This window comes from Gymnoscopelus microlampas (assembly GCF_963454915.1).
Source record: "Gymnoscopelus microlampas genome assembly, chromosome: 12".
Taxonomy (NCBI): domain Eukaryota; kingdom Metazoa; phylum Chordata; class Actinopteri; order Myctophiformes; family Myctophidae; genus Gymnoscopelus; species Gymnoscopelus microlampas.
Genome location: NC_139949.1, coordinates 28,257,268 through 28,282,716, shown reverse-complemented (window position 1 = coordinate 28,282,716; position 25,449 = coordinate 28,257,268). Strand labels below are relative to the sequence as shown.

The 25,449-nt window shown below is 42.6% G+C and overlaps 1 protein-coding gene across 5 annotated transcripts in view; it reads right to left on the bottom strand.

Moving 5' to 3' along the window:
• Positions 1–25,449, bottom strand: part of abr (ABR activator of RhoGEF and GTPase) — a 134,918-nt gene that overhangs the window by 10,026 nt on the left and 99,443 nt on the right. Inside the window, exon 1 of one of the 5 annotated variants that reach the window (XM_084073987.1) lies at positions 5,581–6,189. The exons of the other annotated variants lie outside the window; for them this stretch is intronic. Within the exon in view, the coding sequence (XP_083930113.1) occupies positions 5,581–5,760 (180 nt within the window). The 5' untranslated portion in view covers positions 5,761–6,189. Of the gene's footprint in view, positions 1–5,580; positions 6,190–25,449 lie in introns of those variants that run through there. 5 annotated transcript variants of the gene reach the window in all.

The window sequence follows — 25,449 nt, the reverse complement described above, 5'->3', positions numbered from 1 at the left end:
ACAGATATTACCTTCACTTAACACTTTGTTCCATTGCCTATTTATTCCAAAGATAAAAAATATATTGGAAAATAAAAACAGCTGTTCCTGCCCAGTTTCGAACTGAGGACCTTTCGCGTGTTAGGCGAACGTGATAACCACTACACTACAGGAACTGGCTGATAGCTGTCCTGGCTGACAAGGATAATTACTGCAACCTGAAAACGTACCCACGCCCCACCACTGATAAGCAACAGACACTCTTTTTTTTTGTTCTGCTCTGCCCACAGGAGGCAGAACAAATTACTACACTAAAGTGGTAGGATACATACACACGTCGTCTGGGTCCCTATGGAGCGGTTCCTATTCTAAATGCCACACTGGTAGGTTCAGAGGGTTTCACTTTAAAGAGTTGAGCTTGATGTATTTCATTGTTTTCAATTGAAAGCATTTAATCTGTTATTTTCAGCGACCAACATGGTAGAAACAGTAGAGAATTTACATAGTTACATGGTGGTTTTCTGCATAAAACGTGAAGTGCATTGGATACTATACTTCAAGACGAACTGTCCACAAATGATGCTCTTTGTATATGAAATCATGTGTAAAGCCTTGATCAATCCCATCTCCACACACTTAATTAGCTCATTGTGGCTCTACTGGAGTTTCAGATGGATTTGGGTAGAAATATTCAAAACACAAGTTGATCGTTTAATATGCCAAATAAACTTTCACTTTAAATTGTCTTTTGCGTTGCACAGCACCCTTTCTCAGTTCTCCAGCTGGTTAACTATTCATACAGTGGCAGAAAGTCATTTTATTAGCATTTTGACAGACCACTTTAATTACATCCTAGCTCAAACTTCACGGTCTCTGGTTTCAGCAGGATTACATCCTGGGGACTGCATTTTTTTGCCTGCTAACAAGCTTGTGCTTATATTATCTTAACCCCTTTCAACCCGACTATTTTGGCATGTCATTATAGGGGAAACATTTTCAAACATAGCTAAAGTAGCAGATCTAGAAGCTCACAACACTACACAATGCAACGGGTTATGAGCTTGTACAGTATATTGCCCATTTTCACTGCACATCGTCGTATGACGAAGTATAAAATAGGGCTTACTGTACGTGGTTAATTAAAACAAAAAAAATAATTAATTAAATTATCTTTGACAGATTTTCATGTACTGTAGTCCTAAGCATAGCGCTTACATCTGCATCAGTAATAGGCAGACCCTTTATTATATACTATGGCAACTGAGCATGCAAGGTATTTTGACTTGGTTGCCATGTGTGCCCCATTCTTATTTGAGCCAATCAACAGGGGTTGTGAGCCAGTGAAGAGCTGTGATTTGCATAGTACCAGGCTATTCTAGAATCTCGTCTGGAGGCACTGTGGATGCGCTCTTATAGAGTCCTCATTTAGAATTACGCAACATGGCCCTGCCTGCAACCTACATGAGTAAAACAGCTGACACACACACACACACACACACACACACACACACACACACACACACACACACACACACACACACACACACACACACACACACACACACACACACACACACACACACACACACACACACACACACACACACACACACACACACTCACTATGACCTGACATGTAGTAGGGTAATTGTGCAATGAACCTCTAATGTCAGATGCAGCTGAATGTCAGCTGAAAACATGAGATCCTAAGTCCAGAAAAGCAGGAGAGTGGCACTCTGCAGGTATTACTGATGATTTAGTCTTTGTATACTGTACTCTACTATTACTTAAAACCCCTGAGATAAGATTAAGACGCCTGGATAATGTTATTTCCCAAGGATGGATCGTTATCCCAGCATGCAATTGGCTAAATGAAACCCAATTTGACTTTTCCCTGACTTTATCTCATGTGCCAGTGGTAACACAATCAAGAGACCTAAATCTTAAAACTACAAAAAAAAAGTCCTCTGATGTCCCTTCATGTCCCCCCCCCCCCGTAATGTGTAATGAGTCATACAAGAGGCCAACATCTTATAAAACTCAAAGACTAATTAGATGATTCCTACCACCAAATTGCCCCATAGAGATTAAAAGCAGCCACCATGAGGCCTGCTCTTCAGCTGGAGGCAACAGGGTTGAGCCCAGAGGAGAAAGGGTCATTCTGGGGTATCAACCCGAGAATCTTTTACTGACCCTCTGGCTGTCACACTGAGCTCAATGACCAATCGCGGAAGGTATTGTGAGGGGGAAGAGACTGCGGGTCAGTAAAGGCCTGTGCCCCCCAGCTGTGACAGGCAGAGATTTATGTGCCCTATAAAGAAGGCCATTAGGGGGCTGGCTGGCATTTAGGCTCACAGGAGGATGAAATGCTAATATCTCATCTGCACTAATCAACATGCTCTACGTGAACACAGTGAGTTCCTTTTTTAATGTGGGCTAAAATGTGACAGCGGACAAGAAAGATACTGTTGTTATATGGGATGAGTGAGGAGGCTGATAATGGTTTATTGTCATATGGTTATTGTTCTCATCACAAAGCTTTTGGAAGCTCTATAAAAAAAAAGCCAAGAAAGCGAACAAAAAAACTAAACACCTTATACAGTAGCTGGTTTGACACAGGTCTTCATCACTGACACTACGAAAGTAACGTCAAACTAAAGACAGACAACCCACTGTCTAGACGATTGGGTAACTGCTTAATCATCATTACATTACTGGGACAGAAAGTTAATTACGCCTGGTTCCAGCCCAATTAGTCTTCTCAGTCACCCCCATCATGCATCTCATCATGCAGTATCTCTTCATTAAAAGACAAGTGCAGTTCCGTGTGCTTGCATGCCCATGTTCACTCTCTTACATCCCATGAATAACAATGCAATATGGGGGTGAAGTAATAATCGATATATGATAAAAAAATATCAATTTTGGAGGGAGTAAATAATAAAATTACATTTTCTTTGCGAAATAGCGAAATGGTGTTTTTAACAAATTTCAAGAATAGCGAAAATAGCAGACCTACAAGCTCACAATATATTACGATTCGACTTGTTGTGAGCTTGTAGATCAGCTATTTCCATCACATCACAAAGTATTAAATAGGCTTAAGTGGTTAAGTCTGAGAGTGGTCCATTTTTACACTCAGATTCAAATTAACATCAAGGATTTTGCGATTTACGAGTCCTTTCTCAAACTCCATTGCCATTTTCTACTCAGTTTGCATAAACAATTCACACGGATATCTTCACTCCTGTCCTCCCGCTGTCGTTGTTTTGGACGGTAAAGGTAATGTAGACATACAGATACAGTGCTACAATTCACGTTTAATGGCATTAAGATCTTTTTTTGCAGGAGCACAAGTGTAACAAGAGGCAGAATTCAAGAATTGCCTGGCAGGGTAGAAGTTGTGGTCAAATAAATACATGCAGAGCAGTGCAAGTTTACACATACTGTAGATGTTTATGTCCGTCAAAGCTTCATTCAACGAGAATGAATGAATGAATACAGTAGCTGGAGTATGAAAGCATGGCATAATTTGGGGGTCTATAAATGTGATTAGGGGTAAAGTAGGGAGAGAAAAGAAAAGGAAGCTATGAGCTCTGTGTATCAACATGAATGTACAAAGTGCTTCACAGATGTACAGATGTCAGATAGATAGTAATACATTTTGTGGAAAAGTGTGACAGGTCACAGCTTTTATCGTAGCACAAAAGTAAAACCAAATAGAACCAAAACTAACTGCAGAGCAGGACAAAAACCTAATAGGAAAAAGACAAACAGAGAGGCTTCCATCTTGATCAAGTTCAGCATCCTCAGCTTGCAGAGGCCGTGAAACCTGATCATATAAAACCACTGTCTCGCCTTACCCAGGCGTGCACTGTTCAACAGAAAAGCAAAAGCCATTGTCCTTGTGTGACTGTACCATATTAGTTAATCATGAGCAAAGATTATGTACAATTATGCACACAGCCCAGAATGCTGGTCATGCACTGAAAGTATGGAATAACTAAATGAGAGAGGCCAGCAACAACAGTCCTCAAATTGGAGGCTTTGTCCTTTTCTGCAGTTTATGTGCATATAGTTTACTGCCCAGTATGTAGTCTGTGCAGTGACAATTAAGGATCGGATGATGCATGCAAATGTGCAAATGAACATAAGAGAGAGAGAGAAAGAACATTGCCCCCAAGGCCTGTCTTAACGTGCAGAGCAGTCCAGAGAATTCCTAAGAATCACATGCACACATCCTCTTCTGAGGCTCCTCACAGAAATAGCATCTGCTGTAGAAAAATAGGACCTCCGTTCATACTCTAATGCGTGGATCATAACCCAGCAGTCCTGCAACTAATATGTTGCCTAGATCTACACAGCAGAGCCACAGTGTGTGTGTGTGTGTGTGTGTGTGTGTGTGTGTGTGTGTGTGTGTGTGTGTGTGTGTGTGTGTGTGTGTGTGTGTGTGTGTGTGCGTGTGTGTGTGTGTGTGTGTGTGTGCGTGTGCGCGCGTGTTCCGTGAACATACGTCGGCTGATGGGCCAGCTCTTGTTTTTAGTGAACCTTTTTTTAACCTCAATCATATAATATCATATACAACATTATCACATGAATACCCCAAGCTCCATGAGAGCTAGTCTAGCTACATATTTGTTCCATACAATAATAGCTACAAAAGTCATTTTCTTGGACACAAAAAATGACTACCTAGCAGGCGTCTGCCTGCTAGGTTAGTCTAGGTCAGAATTTAACCCCTCACAATGCAATATGGTCAATATTCATTCACCGTGTGATACCTTTGGGAGGGCAACTATCTTAATTTGTCAATTAATTAGTGTGGGAGGGAAGCCAGTAGTGGGGGAAATGTCATTCGGGCAGCAGTGTTCTGGTTTCTGATGGAGCATGGCATTACCATAAATGAGCAGTAGGGGAAGCACTCTGCTCCTCTGACGGCCAGCTGTAACATCCAGCTGTAACCGCAGTACTCTTTTCACTCACTGGCTTTAATTTGAGGAAATTGAGAAAGGCAGATGGGAATGGAGGATTAATTAAGGGTGAAGAAATGAGGGGGAGGAATGTGACAGTGAGGACAATATCAATGAAAGAGGTGGAAGCAGCACGTATTAGTAGCATTAAGTCAGAATGTAGACCAATTCACCATAGCCTTAAACAGTTCACAGTGAGTGAGGGTATAGGGATTTTTCACCTAAACATGTTCTGCTGTCCACAGTGCCTGTCAGTCACACACAAAACAAACCTTTCATCACCATGAAACCTATTGATCTGCAGATTCTGCACAGATGGGATGCACACGTCACAAGAGCTATATAAATTATAAAACACAATCAATAGACCTATCAGACAAGAACAATACGCAACTCTACATTGAAAGAGAACCACTCCTGGAAAGGGTGAGAGCACGGGTAAGTGCACGCGGGGTGAACAGGAGCGAATGAAAGAGACACAGAGCGAAACAGATGGCAGTGACAGTGACAAATAAGAAAGACCATCATGGGACAAACCCAGGGCTACGAGGCAAAGAATGCCTATCAAAGAAGAGAGACAGCGTGCACATATGCGGTTATGTGTGTGTAAGTGCATGTGTGAGCTTGACACCTTTTGTCTGAGCAGCTTGCTGCGGACACGTCCCCATAGCTTGGCTCCTGTGTTGGTGTGTCTCTTGAGAACGGGGGTCTGTGGACCGCTGTTATGTTGGTTCTGGTCCACGCAGCACTGCTGCTCCAGACACTCACAAACCGAGTTCAAGTTCACATCTGTCACCCGGACCGCCGTCATCACTGTTGCCTCTGGGCTGTCAGCCCGCCCTCACCAAAACGCAAGGTGGAGGAAGTATGCCGCTTAGAAAAGAAGAGGAATATGTTCCCCAACGCAACTTCTTATGTATCACCGAGCCAGGTGATACTGACGGGGAAAAAAACAAGCACAAGAGGGGGCAATTTCAGTAAAACGTGGAGATGTAAAATGGGAGAAGAAAAGTCTGGTGCGATAGAAGCTCTTTACTTCAAAGGGGAAGATGAAAAAAAGAGGAGATAATTCTATCTTTGAGAAAAGTATTAAGGGGTTTTCTTTCAGTCCAAGATAAGATAGAATCCTGCCATGGTTCCCTTGGTAAGCCTGATAGAATTCCACGCTGGTGCCTCTCTGTGGGATGGAGAGATCCTTCCTCAGTCAGCTGCCAACATCACTGCTCCTCGCGATCTAATTTCCAGAACATTGGAACACAGAGCTGTGAGAGCACGAGAGAGCGAGCGCAAGAGGGAGGGAGAGAGAGCGCGCGAGCAGGAGGGAGGGAACGTGAGGCAGAAAGAGTGAGAGCGGGGGAAGTGAATGGGCCATCGTTGTCATGGAGGGTGCCCCGCTCCCCTCCTCCAGATGTGATGGACACACCTCTGAGACGGAGAGAAAGAATGGAGGAAGGAGGGAGACAGAGAGAGAGGGATGGGAGAAGGATGGGTGTAATGGGCAACGCTACAGTACGCTGAACAGTCACTAAGAAAGAATGTAAAATAGAGAACACAGAGAGAGGGAGAGAGATGGGATAAAAGTGATGACTAAACCTGCATCACATCTTTGCTCATTGCCTTAACCCTGTCAACCTTTCCCAACTGCCAAGCAGGTCATCATTCAAAGGAGTGTTTGTTGAGGAAAGAGGTCAATGGAAAAGTCAAAAAGTATACATCATCTACAAAATAAACATCCCAAATTCCCTCAAAATCCAAGTTGTGGATGAAGCACCAATGAAAATATGGTTTTACAGCTAATTTATAGGAATGTACAACCCAAAAGATATCTATGGCACTTTAAATTTGGACACATCACCTGACACTCCTCACATCTAACACTCCTCACATGTCTTGACACAAGCACTCTTTATACAGTATAAAGTGTTAATATATCCATTTGTAACTCAGAGTGTACAAATGTAACCAAATGGACCCATAAACACTGAGGATTTTACCGCGTGTGCATCCTCTTTCCACCCCCTCTTCCACTCGTCTCTTTCTCTCTGTCTCTCATCTGTGAGCCTGTTGCCATGCATTTTGTACAGATGACTTCTCTTTGCCATGCTTTCACAGTTCTCTGATTTCCCCTGTCCTCCTCCCCATTATGGAAAAGATAGCAGCGGGAACGCTCAGTGTGAAGTGTCCACAGGGGCACAAAGGCTAACACACACACAGAGTTTTTCCACCACAGTGGTTAACCCTTTCCCTTCAACTGTCCAATTACATTGGGGAAATCATACAAGGATGTACGTGTACGCCCCCCCCACCCCACCCACACATACGAAAGTGAATGGCCATCTTTATTCAGTAGGACAATTGGTGCTGTCCTCTCTTAAAAGGCACATTTCTCTGATTAATGGATGGACATGAGCAGGAGGGTCTGTGTATTCCTTTCATTTTCCATCTCCTTCCACCCATGGCACATCCATTTATATTAGTGGAAATGTCTCTCTCTCACACACAAGCACGCACGCACGCACGCACACATACACGCAATGCTATCACCTGTGCTGAACAATACCTGTAGGTGTGATTCACCACCACCATCTACTGGCAAGTATACCGGTGGCTGCATGAATGCAAAGTGATTCATTTGGGGATGGGAATACACAGAAGGGCCAACACAATCAACTTGACAAGATTGTAATGAAGCTCGGGAATATACTATATACTGTTGTGAATTTAGTTGACCCTCCATGATGTGTTCCTAAGACTCTCCTTCTAACTAAGGGTGGTGAGTGATGGTTCAAGGACAATGTGATGACACCAGGCAGTGTCACACAACAAAATCTTAAGTTTATTACACACATATAGAGAATATATACTCTACTGGACACATGATGTGACCAGAAGATATGAGACATGGAACAGAACAGAATGAGTAGGAACACAACAGATGCATCTCGTATCATTCTGCACATACGTCAGTCTATCTGTTAAAGTAGTTGATGGCCATGGTGTGTCAAGTGCATCAGTGTGTGCTTACGCAGATGAGAGTGAATCAACACATGTATTAACTGGGTCAAGCAGATAATTGTTAGTCCTATAATCATAACATATACATACTAGGGATGTAAATATTGATGATCTCAAAATGAGAAGCTGATAAATGGAATATATTTGGAGGTTATTGAAAAATGGGATTCACAACATCACCGCAAAGCCATATGGCACTGTGTCTCTGAGATTCACCTTAGATAGGACCAGATAGACAGCGTGACGTTAGTTTCTCAAGACAGATGTGGTGTCTCCCAAGATTGTACAAAATTGCTTCTAATTAACTGTACTTCGAAAGCTGTGACATTGAGCAGAAAGATTAAGTGGATGTCACATCATTTCCCCACCTTCATTCTGCATTTGCATTTGAAAACCGTGTCGTGATTGGTCAAATACCCTTTCGGTCTGAAGAGCAGATGACAGCTTACAGACTCTCTGACTGTAGAAGAGAGAGTCTGGCATGAGAGACTAGCATGACGTCATCGTTAGCCGTAACAGCAAGTGGGTTTTATAACAGTGCATGAGTATTCTGGGGTGGTGATAAAGACGTGGACAGATAGGAAACTGTCCCATTATCTCAGAATGGGAATGACTTGTTGTCTGTGTCTGCCTGCTATGACTGATAATGGAGGACTGCATGTGTGCGTGTGTGTGTGCGTGTGGTGGGGTGGGGTGGGGGTGAAAGACCTCTCAGCCAACCTCCACAGTGTATTTTTAAACTCTCGGGGAGGGTAAGCATGAGACATACGCGCTCCATGCGTCACTTCTTGGAAGGAATGTCTGGGAAAAGCATGTTTTGAGGAAGACAAAAAAGTATAAAGGGAGCCAGTGGATATTTTTGGGGTGGGTAGGGTAAGGGAGGAGGTAAATACAGAGAAAGATTATAATAAAAGAATCTTGTGGAAGGCTCTGTTTTCTACACAGTCTTGTTGACTGCTGTGAAAAGTTGACTATCGTCATGTACGTACATATGTGCACTGGAAAGGTTTACTGCAGAGGGAATTTCCCCTTTTGTAAGTAAAGCCGGATTCAGAACTCTTTGCCTGTCTTTGCTTGAACATCTGCAGTTTTGGCATGCAACATCGTAGTACGACCTAGTATAAATTAAGCTTAACACAGTTACTGTATGAAGTCAAAACCTGATACAGTAGGTTAGGTTAGAGTATAGGTTATTGTCCAAAAACACTGCGTTGTTGACATTTTATGGGTATAATAACCTGAAAAAAGAACTCAGCAAGGTGAATCCAGGTCAAAGCTATGATGGCTTATTGATTTCTAATTGACGTTCCAACGAGCCATATTGTTCAAAGCCGGGGAGGTCTGCGGCATCACACCATCCAAGAGACAGTTGTCAACAGTTCTCTCTTCTAATAGCCATTTCAGGGTTAAGTCTTGTTATTTAGCACCCTGAATCACCTCCCTACGCTCTCTTCTTTGTCATGTGACATCTTTGTCTTTTGTCTGCTTTAGGAAATGTTCAGCACAGACACCCAAAGAATGTCTCCTCAACATGTCAGCGAGTGGGATTCCATAAGGAGAGGTCGACTAATGTCCAACACATCACAACGAATCACATCAGTAACACACACACACACACACACACACACACACACACACACACACACACACACACACACACACACACACACACACACACAGGCCTCCACTCAGCCTCTATATTGTAGTGTTAGCTCATGTCTTATTTATGGAGTAAATGACAGGCCTGTGCACACGTGGGCATGATAACCTTGTTAGCATCGGGGGTTCACGCCACTCCACACACATTAAACAGGGCCTGGTGGTTCTGCACAGACAGCCCAGCCGCACATCAACCAAGCCCCATGATTTTACTCTGAAAGTGACATTTAAATACCATATAATGAAAGGACAGCACTCTGCCATGATAATATTTGCCTCTGTAGTTTTGGGACCAAAATGTTTTCAGCTCCCTAGTTTTTACTGGGCCAAGCTTTTGTTGGCTGAGGTATGGCTAAGTATGAAAAAAGAGCAACATCACACAACATTCACTAATTATGAACAAAGGCCCTTCGCTTAGACATAAAGGTTAGACCACAAATAAAGGCTATGGAATAAATCATGAACTGTGTACATCCTTTAGCTTGTGAGATAGGAGATCATAAAACGAGGAAAGAAAATAATAAATGTATTTATTTCATTTTGTATAAATGTCATTTAGGGTATAAAATCATAAAATGATATACAGTATGTTAGGTTTTACACACACACACACACACACACACACACACACACACACACACACACACACACACACACACACACACACACACACACACACACACACACACACACACACACACACACACACACACACACACACACACGTATAGATGGAAAATCAAACCTAAAGATGTGAAAGCATACAGTATGATGTGTCTCTGGATGCCTATGCTCTGACATCAGGACCAGGCTTTTCTCTTAATTATAGATGGGCTGGGTGGCACAGCCCCTCATAAAGCTGCTCCATATGACCAGACAAAAACGTGGGGGAAGGGAGAGAGCGTGTGTCCCGGTTTCGTCTCAAAGTCCAAATTGGACCTTTTTTTGGCACATGAATTTAGTTGATCGTGCGATTTTATTGCCTCCAAAGTCAACAAAGCATGCTTCAGCACAAGAATGTCAACCTGGACTTGCTCTAACAGTGGGAGACTAATTGATGATCAATGTAATGCTAGCACCTTTCGAACACGAATATGGAGAGATTGACATAATCTAGAACTAACTAATGGAAGTGCGAAGGTAAGAGAGTTTGGCCCTACTGTGAGAAACATCTTTGTTCTGTCATGTTAAAGAGATCTGTGATTAGAGGGTAGTGGTTCTGGGACATCCTAGCTGTCTGGAAACATCTTGATTTGTATTCGACCTTCACTGTATTCCCACTGCGTAAGACACAGCCGCTGTGCCTGTTTGTATAGATGAATGTGTGTGTGCCTGTACAATTTTAATTGGTCTCCGGTGTCGTTGCGTATTAGCAGCAAATTAACTATGAACTCCATGCTCATAAAATACAGTAAAAGAACAAACCAGTAATGAAATGTGTCTATGTGTAAATCCTATTGACTGTGTAGAATGGTGGGCAAATTACATTAAATAATTTACTGACAACCATTAAGTACTCTCACAGACGCTTTCAAAATATGTGTGCGGAATTTCAATGGAATTTCCGTCCATTTTAGTTGTTCATTACATTACCCTCTGCTAAATAACCTCTGTTGTTAAAGAAAACTGGTTCAGTCAGTGTATAATTTATTGACCAATCAATCTCCTATGGCAGCAAAGAGGACATAATTACTCTGTTCATCACAGGGGGGCTCATGTATAGTACAGTAGCAAGTATCAACAAAAAAATCCCCTTTTCCATCAACATTAGCAGTAACATTTTCTTTGTATGAGGGAAACCCCACTGAAAATAGACGATTGACTCCTTTCTTGTTGCCAGTAGACAAGTATGCCTTTATTTCTTTTTTCCTGGTGTGTTACATTCAACATCATAAACATGCCCTTCATAATGGCAAAACACTCAAATGAGTGCTTTCGTGCTCGCGCTCTTTCCCACATACACAAACAAACAAAAACACACGCACACACAAACACTCAATCTATCCTCTTTCTCTATCCTCATTCTATCTTCCTCTCTCTCACACGTGGGCTGGGGTGTTATAACTTATAATAGACGATTCTGATTATAAAACAAAAAACAAAAAAACTTTGAATTACTGAACAAATTCTCTGTTACTTCAGACTGAAAAGATTACAGTTTGTTGTAATCGTTACTAATGCAATGTCCTTGTAAGTTATTTTTCTGGTTCACACATATCTATTTTTAGGGATAAATGTGAGTGAAATAATCATAGCATCACACCAGAAAATGGGTGAAAATGTACATGTCTACCTGAGTGTCATGTTTCCATCACTGATTATCATAGATGAAGCCAATAAGTAGCCTACCTGTGAGTGACTACTAGAGAGTCATAATGTTCCGTGAATGAAAGTTGAATGTAACCTTTCCCACTAAAGACAAAGACAGACGTAAGTGGATGTTCCTGTTTTTTTCCAGTGGGAAAGGAGTATTTGTATACCAGTATTTGTAGGTGTGTGTGTGTGTGTGTGTGTGTGTGTGTGTGTGTGTGTGTGTGTGTGTGTGTGTGTGTGTGTGTGTGTGTGTGTGTGTGTGTGTGTGTGTGTGTGTGTGTGTGTTTCCATGATAACACTAATAGTAACTCATCAGTGTGTGGAAGCGCAATTAACCACTGTGTCCTCACTGTGAGACGATGACAATAAATGATCAAATCTAAGAGAAGGGGTAAGATGCTTACTAGATTACTCAGAGAATAGTAAGGTGCAGTGTCTTCAGTGGTGTGTGTGTGTGTGTGTGTGTGTGTGTGTGTGTGTGTGTGTGTGTGTGTGTGTGTGTGTGTGTGTGTGTGTGTGTGTGCACACGCCTGAGGCCTATAATTGGCTGACATGACAGCTGGTTGACACTGATAGCCATACACTATATTCTGAGCGAATAATATGATCAGCTTTTATAGAACCTGCCTCTATCAGTATCTTTACAAGATGACCCCAACACACACACACACACGCACGCACTCCAACATTTTCTGCCATCTTTACAAGGGGTGTTGGGGTGTGGCTGCTGAGCTGCCTACAGTCGCAAAAAGGGGGGGGGAAGAGAGAGAGGGGGGTGATCGTGCATATGGGGGGGGTGGACAAGGGCCTTCAGTGGTAATGCCAAAATTGGGGTGAGGCAGAGCAGTTTAGGGGGGATCCTAGAGGATGCTCTATGGCTTATTACTGCTTCCCTTGTATCTGAGCGATTGGGGGCATCTCCCTCCGATTAACCGCTCCATCACTTATTAATATGCTCTCAGAAACAAAAGGCATGAGCGAGCAGGCTAGAGAGCGGGAGCAAAGGAGAGAGAGAAATTGAGAAAGGCAGCAAGGGAGAAATCTAGGAGCTGGTATCCTTAACATTGTGTGTGTATCGTTGTGTGCTACTGGGTGTTGTTAGGGAGAACACTATGCCATGTTGATGGGTGATTGTGTCCTTTTTTCACATGAGGGAATGGCTTTTTCAATCACTACAGGGAAGTTTTTACTTTTACCATTGATCCCTCTGTTGTACCTTTGTCGGGCTTCAACAGGCACACAACTGTCTTTCAATAGGAATCCACCTCTATAGGCATCAATAAAAATACTGAGAAATCTCCAACTTGATACAGCGAGACAAATAGGAAGCAGAAAGAAGGGAGAAGGGAAGAGTGATGCAAGAGCCATGGTTACAGTGGTAACACTGCAGGCTAAGCATGATAAAAAATAAACTCCATTCAAATAATCAAGTCATTGTGAGCCAAGGCTCCATTTAAACGTGTGTACACAGTAAAATCCTGTGTTCATTTAAGTCAGACCCAAATGGACATTCATTTTGTTAAACTAACCACGTATGCCCTATTGTATAGCTTGTAGTACGAAGGTGTCGCGCAAACATAGAGACACGTTGTTAGCTTGCAGGTCTGTTATTCTAACTAATCTTTCAAATGTGTGAAAATCTTTTGAAAGCTTTTGCTTATATTGACATGGTCAAAATAGGGATGACATGTTGAAAGTGGTTAACACTGAGGATTTCATTGTGCAGTATATTACGCCACACACATTTCCTGTACTATAAGAAGTGTGTTTGACTATGATGAAAGCATGTAGCATTTATTACATAGTCTCGAAATGTGTTATGGGGGAGAAAAGACCTATGGTACTCATAACAACATCAATATCAGGATCAATAGTGATGGAATTGACTTTCGACAAAGCAGTAGGAATCGACCCAAACGACTGGTCATCCAAGCAGTGTGATACGGGACGTGTCCCTGCCATGCCCCCTGGTGCCCTCACATTCCCTTAGTGTTTTACCCTGCCCACTGTCCCTGTCTGGGACAAGGCGGGTGGGGGTGTCTGCGCTACATCCAAGCCGTGTGACCTAGTTCCAGTGATGAAGAGTAGCACGGCAGCCTCTGCTCCCCCACCACAGGAGGTCGTCTCTGCTGAACCTGCCTGAATAATTCACAGAGAAGTGTAAACGCGTGGCCGGCCTGACCCAGACACACTCTGGAACATTACGTGGAACGAAGTGGGGAAGGAGGTCGGCGAGACACGAGAGGAAGGAGGGGATAAAAGAGAGGGAAGAGGTGACCTACAACGGAGGATGGGGTTTTACCACTTAAGCTTACGCGTATGAAGAATACCAAAAAGAGATGATCTACAAGCTCACTCAAAATGTGTCACACTTTGAAAAGAAAAGGAAATAAAAAAATTGAATGTAGTTTTGTATTTTATTTTTGACATTTTACAATTTTCGCCTATAATGACAATCCCAAAATAGAGACGACAGGTTGAAAGTGGTTCAGGGAGTATAATGCAAGTGTCGCTCAAGAGTGAAAAGCTCTTATCTGGAACGAGTCTATACAACAATTCACATTGTGATTGTCATTCAACTGCTATGCACAATTGTTTAACTCAAGGCCTAACTGAGAGCAAAAAAAAGGAGATAAACTGTCTAACATAAAAATATAATACTGGGCAATCCATTTTCTTAACTAGCTGAACAATCTCCAACCTAACCCTCACCCCCCTCAGTTCCCCTCCCAAAATGACCAGTGAAAATCACCGATAAACAAATCAGAAAAAGGTCAAAACCCCATTACGAGGTAGAGAAGCCATCAACTCTGCACTCCGACGGGACCCCCATCTAGTAGTAAGTGGAAAATCAATGGAGGCTACTGGATCCAGATAGAGTCATCTATCCTTGTGATGGGACTGTTACCCAGGGACACACACTAATTGACAATGTTCGTAGCGCAAGTCCAGCAATCTGCCGCAGGCTTGTGAGTTGGCTTGGATAAACAACCCTCTTTGATGTTCAAGGTTTCTCTCTTTCTCCCATTCCATCTCTCTGACCTTGACTCCACAGTTTAACATGTGGCGTTAAAAACAACAATGCTGTTCTTTTTTCCACCCACTGTTGATACTTTGGTAGGTGATGTTAGGATTAGTGGTTGGACCGTTATGATGTTGCTGTGCTGGTGGCCTTCGGCTGGCAATCTGATGGGAGCTTGCCTAATGCCTTCACTATAAGCTGGTCCTGTCTGTATGAAAATGGACAAGCTTACACACACACTGTATGCCTCTGCCCATCACACATGCCATTCTCTCTTCGAACCCTTATTAGAACACTGCGCATTTGTTATATAATTGAAACACTTTGGTATCATCATTTTGTGTTTAAGTGCCCTCCCCCGTAGTACACCCACACGCGGCTCTTTGAAGGTAAGGCAAGGGGAACAGGTATGCATTCTAGCTAGCTCCCCTGATGGATCCATGTGATTCTGTTCCTGCCCCCCCCCCACCCCACTCTTTAAAAAAAAAAAGTTTATTTCCGATGAATTCAACACGACTGGTTATGCAACAGGATACTTTGTAGTGAGTGATGTGGGTCACATGGCGATGCAGTGTGCACTGATCGCCTGAAAGACAAAACTCTAGTGAGTGTAGTCACCCAGGGTTTTTGTATTAAATAATTCAAATTGGATTTAATGCAGTGTACTGCATTCAGCTGAATAATAAGGTATGATTTTTGTTTGTGTAAATTAATCTCATGGTTAGTATATGCAGTCAGTTGTATAAATTGTTGTAATACATTATGTTTCACAAAGTGATTTAAAACTGGTATTTATTCCTGTTCTGTGGGGAAATGATTAATACATTAAATATGACCTGCCTTGTTTTCCAACAGTGGTAACGGCTTGTTACCAGTGGCGAGATTCTCTGAGCCCGATAAGCCTTCATACTATGGTGGAGTCCTGCTATCGAACACCAAAACAAAAACAAACCACAATGAATGGCTGCATTCTTTCAAATGACAGGTCACACAGCCTCAAGAGTTTTCTGCAGAGATTCTATGAATATTTCCGCCAGATGAAAACAATTACCTCATCCTTAGCAAAAGAAAAGTGGGGGCAAAGGGCACTCAATCCTGAGGCCCTCAGGTCGGAAATCCAGGAAACTTGGAGTTAGGAATCTGTTCACAGGCAGGCAGTCGAGTCAGGGTTAAAAAATACAATCCACAAGGTAGCCATTATCATCATGATGTTTATATCCCTCCAACTGTTACAACACAGGCGTACCATCAGAGAGGAATTCCTAACTTCAACAATTGTCACAGGGTGGTCAGCTGGCAGCATGACTGAACACTTGTACATTCAGTGGAATCATGATGATCTTGCAGTTACATCATCAATACCCTAAAATCTGATTTGACCAATTGGGAGAGTTGAACATTACGTTTTCAAACACGGGAGGGATTCGTAAAATTCACAAAAGCCAAGAGCTGTGCTTGTTAGTGTAGTTTAGAGCCTGGACAGGAAATGATCAATCTCCGTCCCTTGCCCTGGGAGAGGAAGTTATGAGGCAGGATCAAAAGACTTGGCATGGCACATGGACCTGCCATATGAAGAGCATATTGTCAGGCAAAGTTATGGTCCCTGAGCGTGGCTGAACAACAGCCCATAGTTCAACACTTAAGTGGCTAACTCCAGTTGATGAAGGATGCTGTAATCCAATCAACATACTTATGTGAAGCCTTGAAGGAAGCTGTGGGTTTGTGTGGAGGACAGCATACCCACATCTTTCTTCTACAGTTACAATGCAATGGCAACAATCTCCACAGTCAGGCTTTATTTGGCCTCAGCAGAGGATCATACATTGAGGAAAACTGAATGCTCATCCAGCACGGTCTGTCTACGAAAACTTGACTATTATTCTAATTAAACACATTCAAATTCCGATTAATGTATTACAGTGTGAAGTGAAATGCTTCTGGAACCAATTTGATAATTCATAACAAGTTTGTCCTGCTTGATACTGACAGTCCCTGTGGAACCGTTGTTATGAAACAGATTTGCAGTGAAAAAGAAAGTACATTATACAGTACATTCCTTCCTCTAATACTGCAGTCAGTTCAGATGTCAGCCACTCGCACTTGGCAAAGAATGGCATTCATATTGTATCTCTGGAACCTCAGACCCTGTTTTCTGTAGTTAGCTGGTCAGCAGTTGTGGTCTACAGGTTACAGGCTAAGAAATGTTATGATTTCATTTCTAAATAAAATTCAAACCGAATCCCGGGTTTTCTAATTGTTATTCATTAAGATATTGTGAGATCTCAGGGACTCATTTTAAATCTTTCACTCCTCAGGATGAATACTATAAAGTGTGAATTTGCCTGGACATGCTCGCTCATGCAAAACTGTCTGCAAGGCAGATTCAAACTGTCCATGCTTGTTGTGTATGGGCATGTGCATTTGTATGCACAATAGGTATGTGGACTTATGCTTTCACTGAGACAAATATGAGGTCAGGGTAGCAGCAAACCAGACCACAGCACACTACCATACTGCATGAACAGTACCCTGACATGTCAAAAATAGCAGCTACCTACAGTATGACTGCAGTTTTTCATCCAACACAATTCAATCTGATCTTGGATCTTGGAACCAGAAAGAGTGGAATTTCTTAATTGTCCTATTGTATATTACAAGGTGTTGTCTTTTAATTTTCTATTTTAATTAATAATTCATACATTTTCCATGTCCCTTTGTCTCCCAAAAACTGCTTGGTAGCTTAGTTAGTATTGACAGCTGATAGTTGTATGTTAAAGGGTCACGCTGTTGATGTGTATTTCAGTTAATTGTGGAATAATGAATAATAAATGAATAAAAAACATTTATTTTGCAGGCATTCACTGGCCTGGCCCACTAAATAAACTCATTCATATTTTCTGACGCCAAGATTGCTTATTTGCCATAAACAGAGCAAACAAGAACATAGCGACGAGGATAGTGGTTAAAAAGCAAGAAGTGTTTTTCTTCTTGAATGCCTAAATGTATTACTCAGTCTCCGCAAGGCCGAGACAATGTTTTGCACCCTGTCCGTCTGCGTGTCCGTATATATCTGTGGGCAGCTAATCTCCGGCACCGTGGGCCCGATCGCAGCGAAACTGTGCACACTCTCTCCCTGGATGCCAGAGCAGAACCTCTGCCCCAAATGTTTCACATGGGCCAGGAGGCAGATTTTTGCAAAACTCGTTTTTTGATAGTACTCCTAGAGATTTTGTCCAAACATCACGCAAATCGGTAGACAGTATCTCTATAGTCATTAAACCAAACGGCTCAGTTGGAATGTTCATATTCTATCCTGATTGGCTAACATTGGCTTCCGAAATTTGCAGGATTGGTGTGTTTTGAACAAAATGCCTCAAATCTGTGTGCGATTGCAGTGAAACTTTGCACGCACATTCCCACTACAACGAGGAAGAAAAGTCACCCTTTTCACATTGGCCTGTTATAGCTCCACCAGCAGGCAGATCTTTGCAAACATTTTTTTTTAACAAAATGCCTCAAATAATGAACGCAGCGTCCGCTTGCCGTGAAAGACAGAGGAAGAAGTGGCACCCTTTTCACATCGGCCTATTATGGCGCCACCAGGAGGCCACAATAACCTGCCTGACCTGGCGGAGACCTGTTCTCCGAGTAGCACTACACTTTTTCTAGTTTTATTTCATTTTAAACCATGCACCTTATGTACATATCTGTTATTACAACTTCTGCTATTTGTAACCCTCAGTCATTCCACTGCTGTTTTTACACTGCTCATATTAACATATCTGACCTGTTTTCCTGTTTCTTTCCCCCCCTTCTTGAAACTGCAAATGATGTTGGGAAATTGTACAGCAAAGAATTTCACCAAATGTTTTACACCTCGACCTGTAAACTTATTATGTGACAATTAAGTTCTTGAACTTGAAGTAAACATTCACAGATTTTACCCAGTGACACAACTGGGGTAAATGTCACAGCACAACTTTGCCAACGGTTCAGAGACATAGAAGAACAAAACAAAATAACAGAACATAAAGAAATGCTCATGTCCAAGACACTGGAGATCCGCTGTAATCATAATACCAGCTGTCCCTCCATTTCCTATTTCCACATTTCCAATTCTTTGAATGGGGGAAACCTCAACAAGAGCCCCCATACTGATACACTGTCAGGCATAATGAGGTGCAGAACCACAGTGGTTGGAGCCTTGCTCAATCTCAAACCCCAGCATTGAACCATGTGGAACGCATCTCGCCATCACCACGTCTACATAAACAAACGGAGCGGGGCCAGTTTGACTAAGTGGCATTTAGACTAACTCCGGAGGCTCTGTAACTAACCCAGCCCTTCACACAGTGGCTTCCCCCCAGGAGGGCAATGGGGGCCTGCAAGCAAGGGGGGGCCCTGTTACAGACTCTGAAGACGGATATCTGTACAATCTCTTCACCGGAGGGGAGCGACGTGGTTGCCTGACTGACTGCTTCAAAGTTGCAACGCCAGGACACTGTGTGTTGCTGATGGCTGCCAACAACAACAATGGGAAACTAGAGAGAGAGAGAGAAAGTGTTCTCGTCTCCCAGGGTCTTTGGGGACAAAGGGGAGGGGGAAAAATAGCAGTTGACTCTGGCGGTGATGTAAAATCTGATTAAGGACAAAAAGGAGAAGGCAGGGAAGGACCCCATGGGCTGCCTGTGTGTGTGTGTGTGTGTGTGTGTGTGTGTGTGTGTGTGTGTGTGTGTGTGTGTGTGTGTGTGTGTGTGTGTGTGTGTGTGTGTGTGTGTGTGTGTGTGTGTGTGTGTGTGTGTGTGTTGCATCTGCATGCAACAACAAATGGAGGAGAGATGGATAGGAGGAGAAAACAGAGAGGTGGGCCTTCTTCCATTATTATGAGATTAGCCTTAACCTAAAGGAGAAATGCAATGTTCCCAAACGTTCTGCATATCATCCAATTTCCCCTTCCCCCTCTCTCTTAATGTAAAACATAGCAGACCTCCAGAGCGGTGCTTGAATGGACTGACTCTGAGAAACTCTATTCTAACCTCAAGGCTTCACCTCGAGAAACATGGCATGCAAAAAAACAACCCTCAACTCAAAGTTCCACCACTCAGAGCAGAAGCTCGCGGCGCATATCACCAGACTCCAATACTGACTTCACCACCCCCTGCTGTGCTGCTGCACACCCTGCTGACCCTGGCACCTAGGGAGAGAGAGAAAAGGGGGAGGTGTTCCGCACCATGCAGCATCTGTCTGTGTGTGCCGAGTGCCGACTATGAGTACATGTTTTTCTCAGTACACAGAGGACAGCCATCCATAATCCATACCAGAATGATTAGACACCTGAAGCTGGACAGACCCCCCTGGGCCTTGTGGCGCAGCATTAGCACACAGCGTCATGCATGAAATGAGTTTTGCAGTTTGGACTACCAGGCAGTGGCCAAAGCAAGGGACTAGGCGACTCAACGAGTCTAATGTCATCTGTTATCAATAAATCCACAGCCTCACAGAGAGTGTGTGTGTGTGTGTGTGTGTGTGTGTGTGTGTGTGTGTGTGTGTGTGTGTGTGTGTGTGTGTGTGTGTGTGTGTGTGTGTGTGTGGTTGTGTGTGTGTCTAGAATTATGTCAGGTTGGAAAAGTAAAGAGCAGGGGGGAACGTTGAAGACAGCGATAAATGTAATGGACACAGCAGCAGGGTAGCAGCAGGGTAGAGATACACAATACATGGGTGCTAGAGTAGGTGTGTAAGCAGTGCACGCACGCACACAAACACACACCATTATAACCTCCTTGTGTGTGTGTGTGTGTGTGTGTGTGTGTGTGTGTGTGTGTGTGTGTGTGTGTGTGTGTGTGTGCGTGACTGTGTCTAATATCTAATGTCTTTAATGAAACTATGTGTGGTTCAGTTGAATGTGGTGGAGATGGTCATGTAGCAGCTCTTCTCTGTGTAACAGCAGGGGGCAGGGATGTGCCTTTAGTTATGTTATTGTTTCATGATGCTTCACAAGCTCTTTACTAAACTGCCAGTTCTCTCTCTCCATTTTGCTGCTGAAGGGAACCTAAGGTTTCCTTCAAATTCCGAGACTCCAGTACGCGTTAGTAATTGAATATTCATATTCAAGAATCAAGAAAAATCGAGAATCAAGAGACTGTGTAACAATAGCAGTATAACATAATAACATATTTGCATTTGTTATGTTATATATATATGTTATATGTTAAATAAGATAGAAGATAGAAATAACATTAAAAAGTACAGGCAAACCCCACACAAAAAACCCACATTCATACATTACAAACTTTCACTAAAAGGATAGGGATAAGGATGTGCAATAGGCAGTGTTTAGAATTAAGGAGCGGGTAGTATCAGATATATAGAATTTGTGATAGTAAATACATCGTTAGGAGGAATATTCAGAATTAGGAGGGGGGAGGATCATTTTGTATCAGATTCATAGAATGACAGTAGGGTATATACATCTATCTAAAATAGCAGGTATGTACATCAATCCATGCATTCTACCGTATAGTTGTTCTATCTATACATGCGTTAAGTGTTTGTTTATAGTCTGGTGCTTCCGTCGAGTAGTAACGCTGTGCATGTGACTGAGTTTAATTCCCTCGGGTGGTAAAAGGGACGAGTGGAAGGTACTCCATCCATAACGGTTATTGCCATCATAAAGCAAAGACCACTCCCTGCATTGTGTTGGTTACACTGTCCTATCCATACGAAAACACAGGGAACTGTTCTGCATTGAGTGGTTTCCAGGTCGATCTCAGTAGAAGTTAGTTTCATCTCTCAATCTGCACACGTATTAATGTCAATTGGACATTTGCAAGCTTTATGCTTTATAAAGGCTTAAACAAGAAGAAAAGTATAAATAACGGAAAAAAATATAAAATAAAAAGCACAGCCTCAGACTAACCGCTCGGCAAGCTTTATAAAATAAAAAGCACAACCTCAGACTAGCCGCTCGGACCAGGCCAGAAACGGAAGTCTTGGATCCACCATTGATCCAGTATACGTTAGCAGTTGAATATTCATATTTCAGACTTACTGTTGAATATTTGTATATTCGAGACCCTAGTACATGGTAGTAGTTGACAATGAAACAGCGTGAGGTATAAATAACAGGGGCAACGGAAAATGTTGAGAGTGAAGTTAAGTGGTTGTGATTGGACTATGGTTTCATAAGAGTTAACTCGTATTCCTGTGGTTGGAAAGGGAGGTTCTGATCTATGGTGGGCTATTATCCGACAGTGGAACATTTGTATTTCTCACTTCCAATGCTCTTGTGTTAGGTTAGGTGGATAATTTTAAAATGTCTTTCTATGGGGGGGTTGACCTATTCCAAAGCTTTCCAATTATTTGTCAAACCCTGCAACCCTGAAAAGACAAAGACACTAGTGAATGTGAGTGGGCTGTTCATGCGGTCTCTCTCCCACTCTCAAGAGAAAACCCATCTCTCTGGCAGGAGTGATCTCCTTTGTTCTCACTTTTAACTTGAAGCATCACATAATTGGCCACCATCCCCCATTCCACCCACCCACCCCTTTCTCCTATCCATGGATGCACAGCATATGCATGTTCGAGGCAGATGTCCGCACACATGCACACACACACACACACACACACACACACACACACACACACACACACAAATGCACTGCCAGCCAGCCAGCCAGACAGACAGACAGACAGACAGACATACAGACAGACAGACAGACAGACAGACAGACAGACAGACAGACAGACAGACAGACACACATCTGTTGTCAATCATGTCAACTTCCACATGCTTATGTAATATTATAAGGAGGACCAATTACCCTGAACAGCCTAGACATTACGGCAGGTCAACCTTAACACTGAAACATTCTGTGTGTGAATTTGTATGATTGCCTGCAGAGAAAGTAATGGGACTGTAGACAAATCTCCTGGGTTTTATAGACCAACATGCATTTTCCTCAGCATCGTTCTTCCTACATCAGAAACAGAATCCTTTCTTTCGCCCAGGTATGTTTACACTATACAAAAGAATTAAGACTCTGTGAGGTTGGTAAAAAAATACAGTGACAATAGTGAATATTTACCACAGTTCTCAAAAATATAGATCAAACATTGATATCAGATTATATGATTATACTTCGTCACAATAAAATCAAATCCCATATCATCAGTGCTAAATGTTCTACCAAATACTGTTGTATGTACAGTATGCAGAGTGACATGTATAGTCAACTGTTAATTGTGTCCTTTTGCACTGTCCATGAGCTCCTGATGTCCTTGTGCCTTGTGTGTTAAGGCAGTGGTTTTTTCGAAGTGCAGGGACCCTCAGGGTTCCTGGAGGGGGTTCCAAAAGGACCTAACAGGTCTTTAACTCCCAGAATGTACAAATTTACCATGTTGGTCATAGTTATGGGGGTACTTAAAAAGTTTGAGAACCACTGTGGGCATACAGTGAAACATACCGTCATCAGTGTGTCTATGCAGCAATTAAAATGATTTGGACCACGATTATGTCTTCCTTCTAAGCCATGCGGCCTCGTCTGATCCGACAGCCTTGACGGCCTTGTCTGATCTTACCGAAGAACAGGTAGTTACTGTACACAGGGCAGGGCACAAAGGCTAACAAAGTAACAACAGTGGGTAACAAAGGCTATTTAATAACAGGATTTCCATGAAGACGGCTCTTCTTTTTCTTTCTTCTTTTTTCAGAGGAGCCTTCTGACAAGGGAAAACTCACTCTGTCAGACGGCTGCCATTCCACTGATCAAGAAAAAAACTTATGAGGAATTAATAAACAGCACCATATGCTCAAGCAGACAGTGACTGACTGGTTAAAGACATAGCCTTAATTGCAAGTTATATCTTATTCACTATGATGTTAAATTAACCATTTAAGCCCTATTTTAGGCTTTGGATATTTGGACCGTCTACAAGACCGTTCACACGTGTCATAATGCGTTTTAAGCTTGTAGATCTGCAATTTCTTAAATTATTATTATAATTAGTAAGATTTTGAACAAAATTCTCCTGAATAGGGACGCCAGGGTTAATATTGTTGAAATCTAGTGCAGGGGACAACTGCGAGCACAATTTGTGAGTTTACGTGTAGGACAAGCTTAGGGTGTCAGATGCTGGTATCTATCTAAAAGAGCTGATTTTGGTGCTGCAATATACACATGTAATACCCCGCCCACCTGCAAAGAAACCCAAACAAAGGAGACACAAGCTAAAACATATGACAACAGAGAAGGCTGGAGTTATTGATAACATTTACATGGAATTACCCTTAGTGCATGGTGCATTGTGTGTGTGTGTGTGTGTGTGTGTGTGTGTGTGTGTGTGTGTGTGTGTGTGTGTGTGTGTGTGTGTGTGTGTGTGTGTGTGTGTGTGTGTGTTGTCTCCGGTGGGCTAGAGCACACACTGTGGTTTCCCCATCAGTCAGTGTTGACAGATGAGTGTGTATGGCTGCAGGGGGTGTGTGGGGTGGAAAACATGACAGATCGCAGTGCTACGTGATGATATGGGGGGAGGTACAGGATGATAGATGTGAGGAACAATTAGACACTAATGTATATTAACACACACACACACACACACACACACACACACACACACACACACACACACACACACACACACACACACACACACACACACACACACACACACACACACACACACACACACACAGAGCGTGGCACAGATGTGAAAATTCAGACAAAGACAACGCACTGGTATGCATATGCATAATAATAATAGTAATAATAGCTCAGATTTATATCGCGTTTTTCTAAATGCCCAAAGTCGCTTTACATAAAAGAAAAGGAACGTGCATGAACACATTAAGACCCTCTGAGCTCACAATGATGATGTTTATAACACAGGAGCACAGGAGAGGGGGAATAATATGCCATGCAACTTCATGTATGGCCAGCCTACTTACCATGAAAATATTAATATTAATCCGACCTATATTATCTTTATGGTTATCGTTGTTGGTGTGGATGGCCCATAAATGTCTTCTTGCTTTTCTTTTTAAGCAGCATCTTGTGTTTCAAGTGGGAAGCTAGGCTCTCATCATAAAGTTGAGAAAGTGCAGACAGACACTTGCCTCAAATTTTTACAACCCCCTCTGCACTGTAAACCAGTTTACAATAATGTCGGGTAATGGATTGCAACAAACCTATTTGGTTTAGCTCCTCTTTTGTAGAGATGGTGGTAAGAGCAGCCAGGAACACACAAACTTTCTTACCCTCTTCTATCCTCTAATGCCTCAGCTCTCTGGCTCCCATTGTCTCTGGGCAGTGGTTCAAATAGATCATGTTACTGCTTATAGAGGCCCAATAACACGGAGCTTGCTCTTGTAATACAGACCAATAAAAACAACCCCCAGCGTGGTGGAGCAGGGGGAGGAGGATGAGACCAGGAGAGGAGTTTTTTTTGTGGTGAAGCATTTGCAGTTGGATTGGGTTCAGGAGGTTGAGGTTGTGT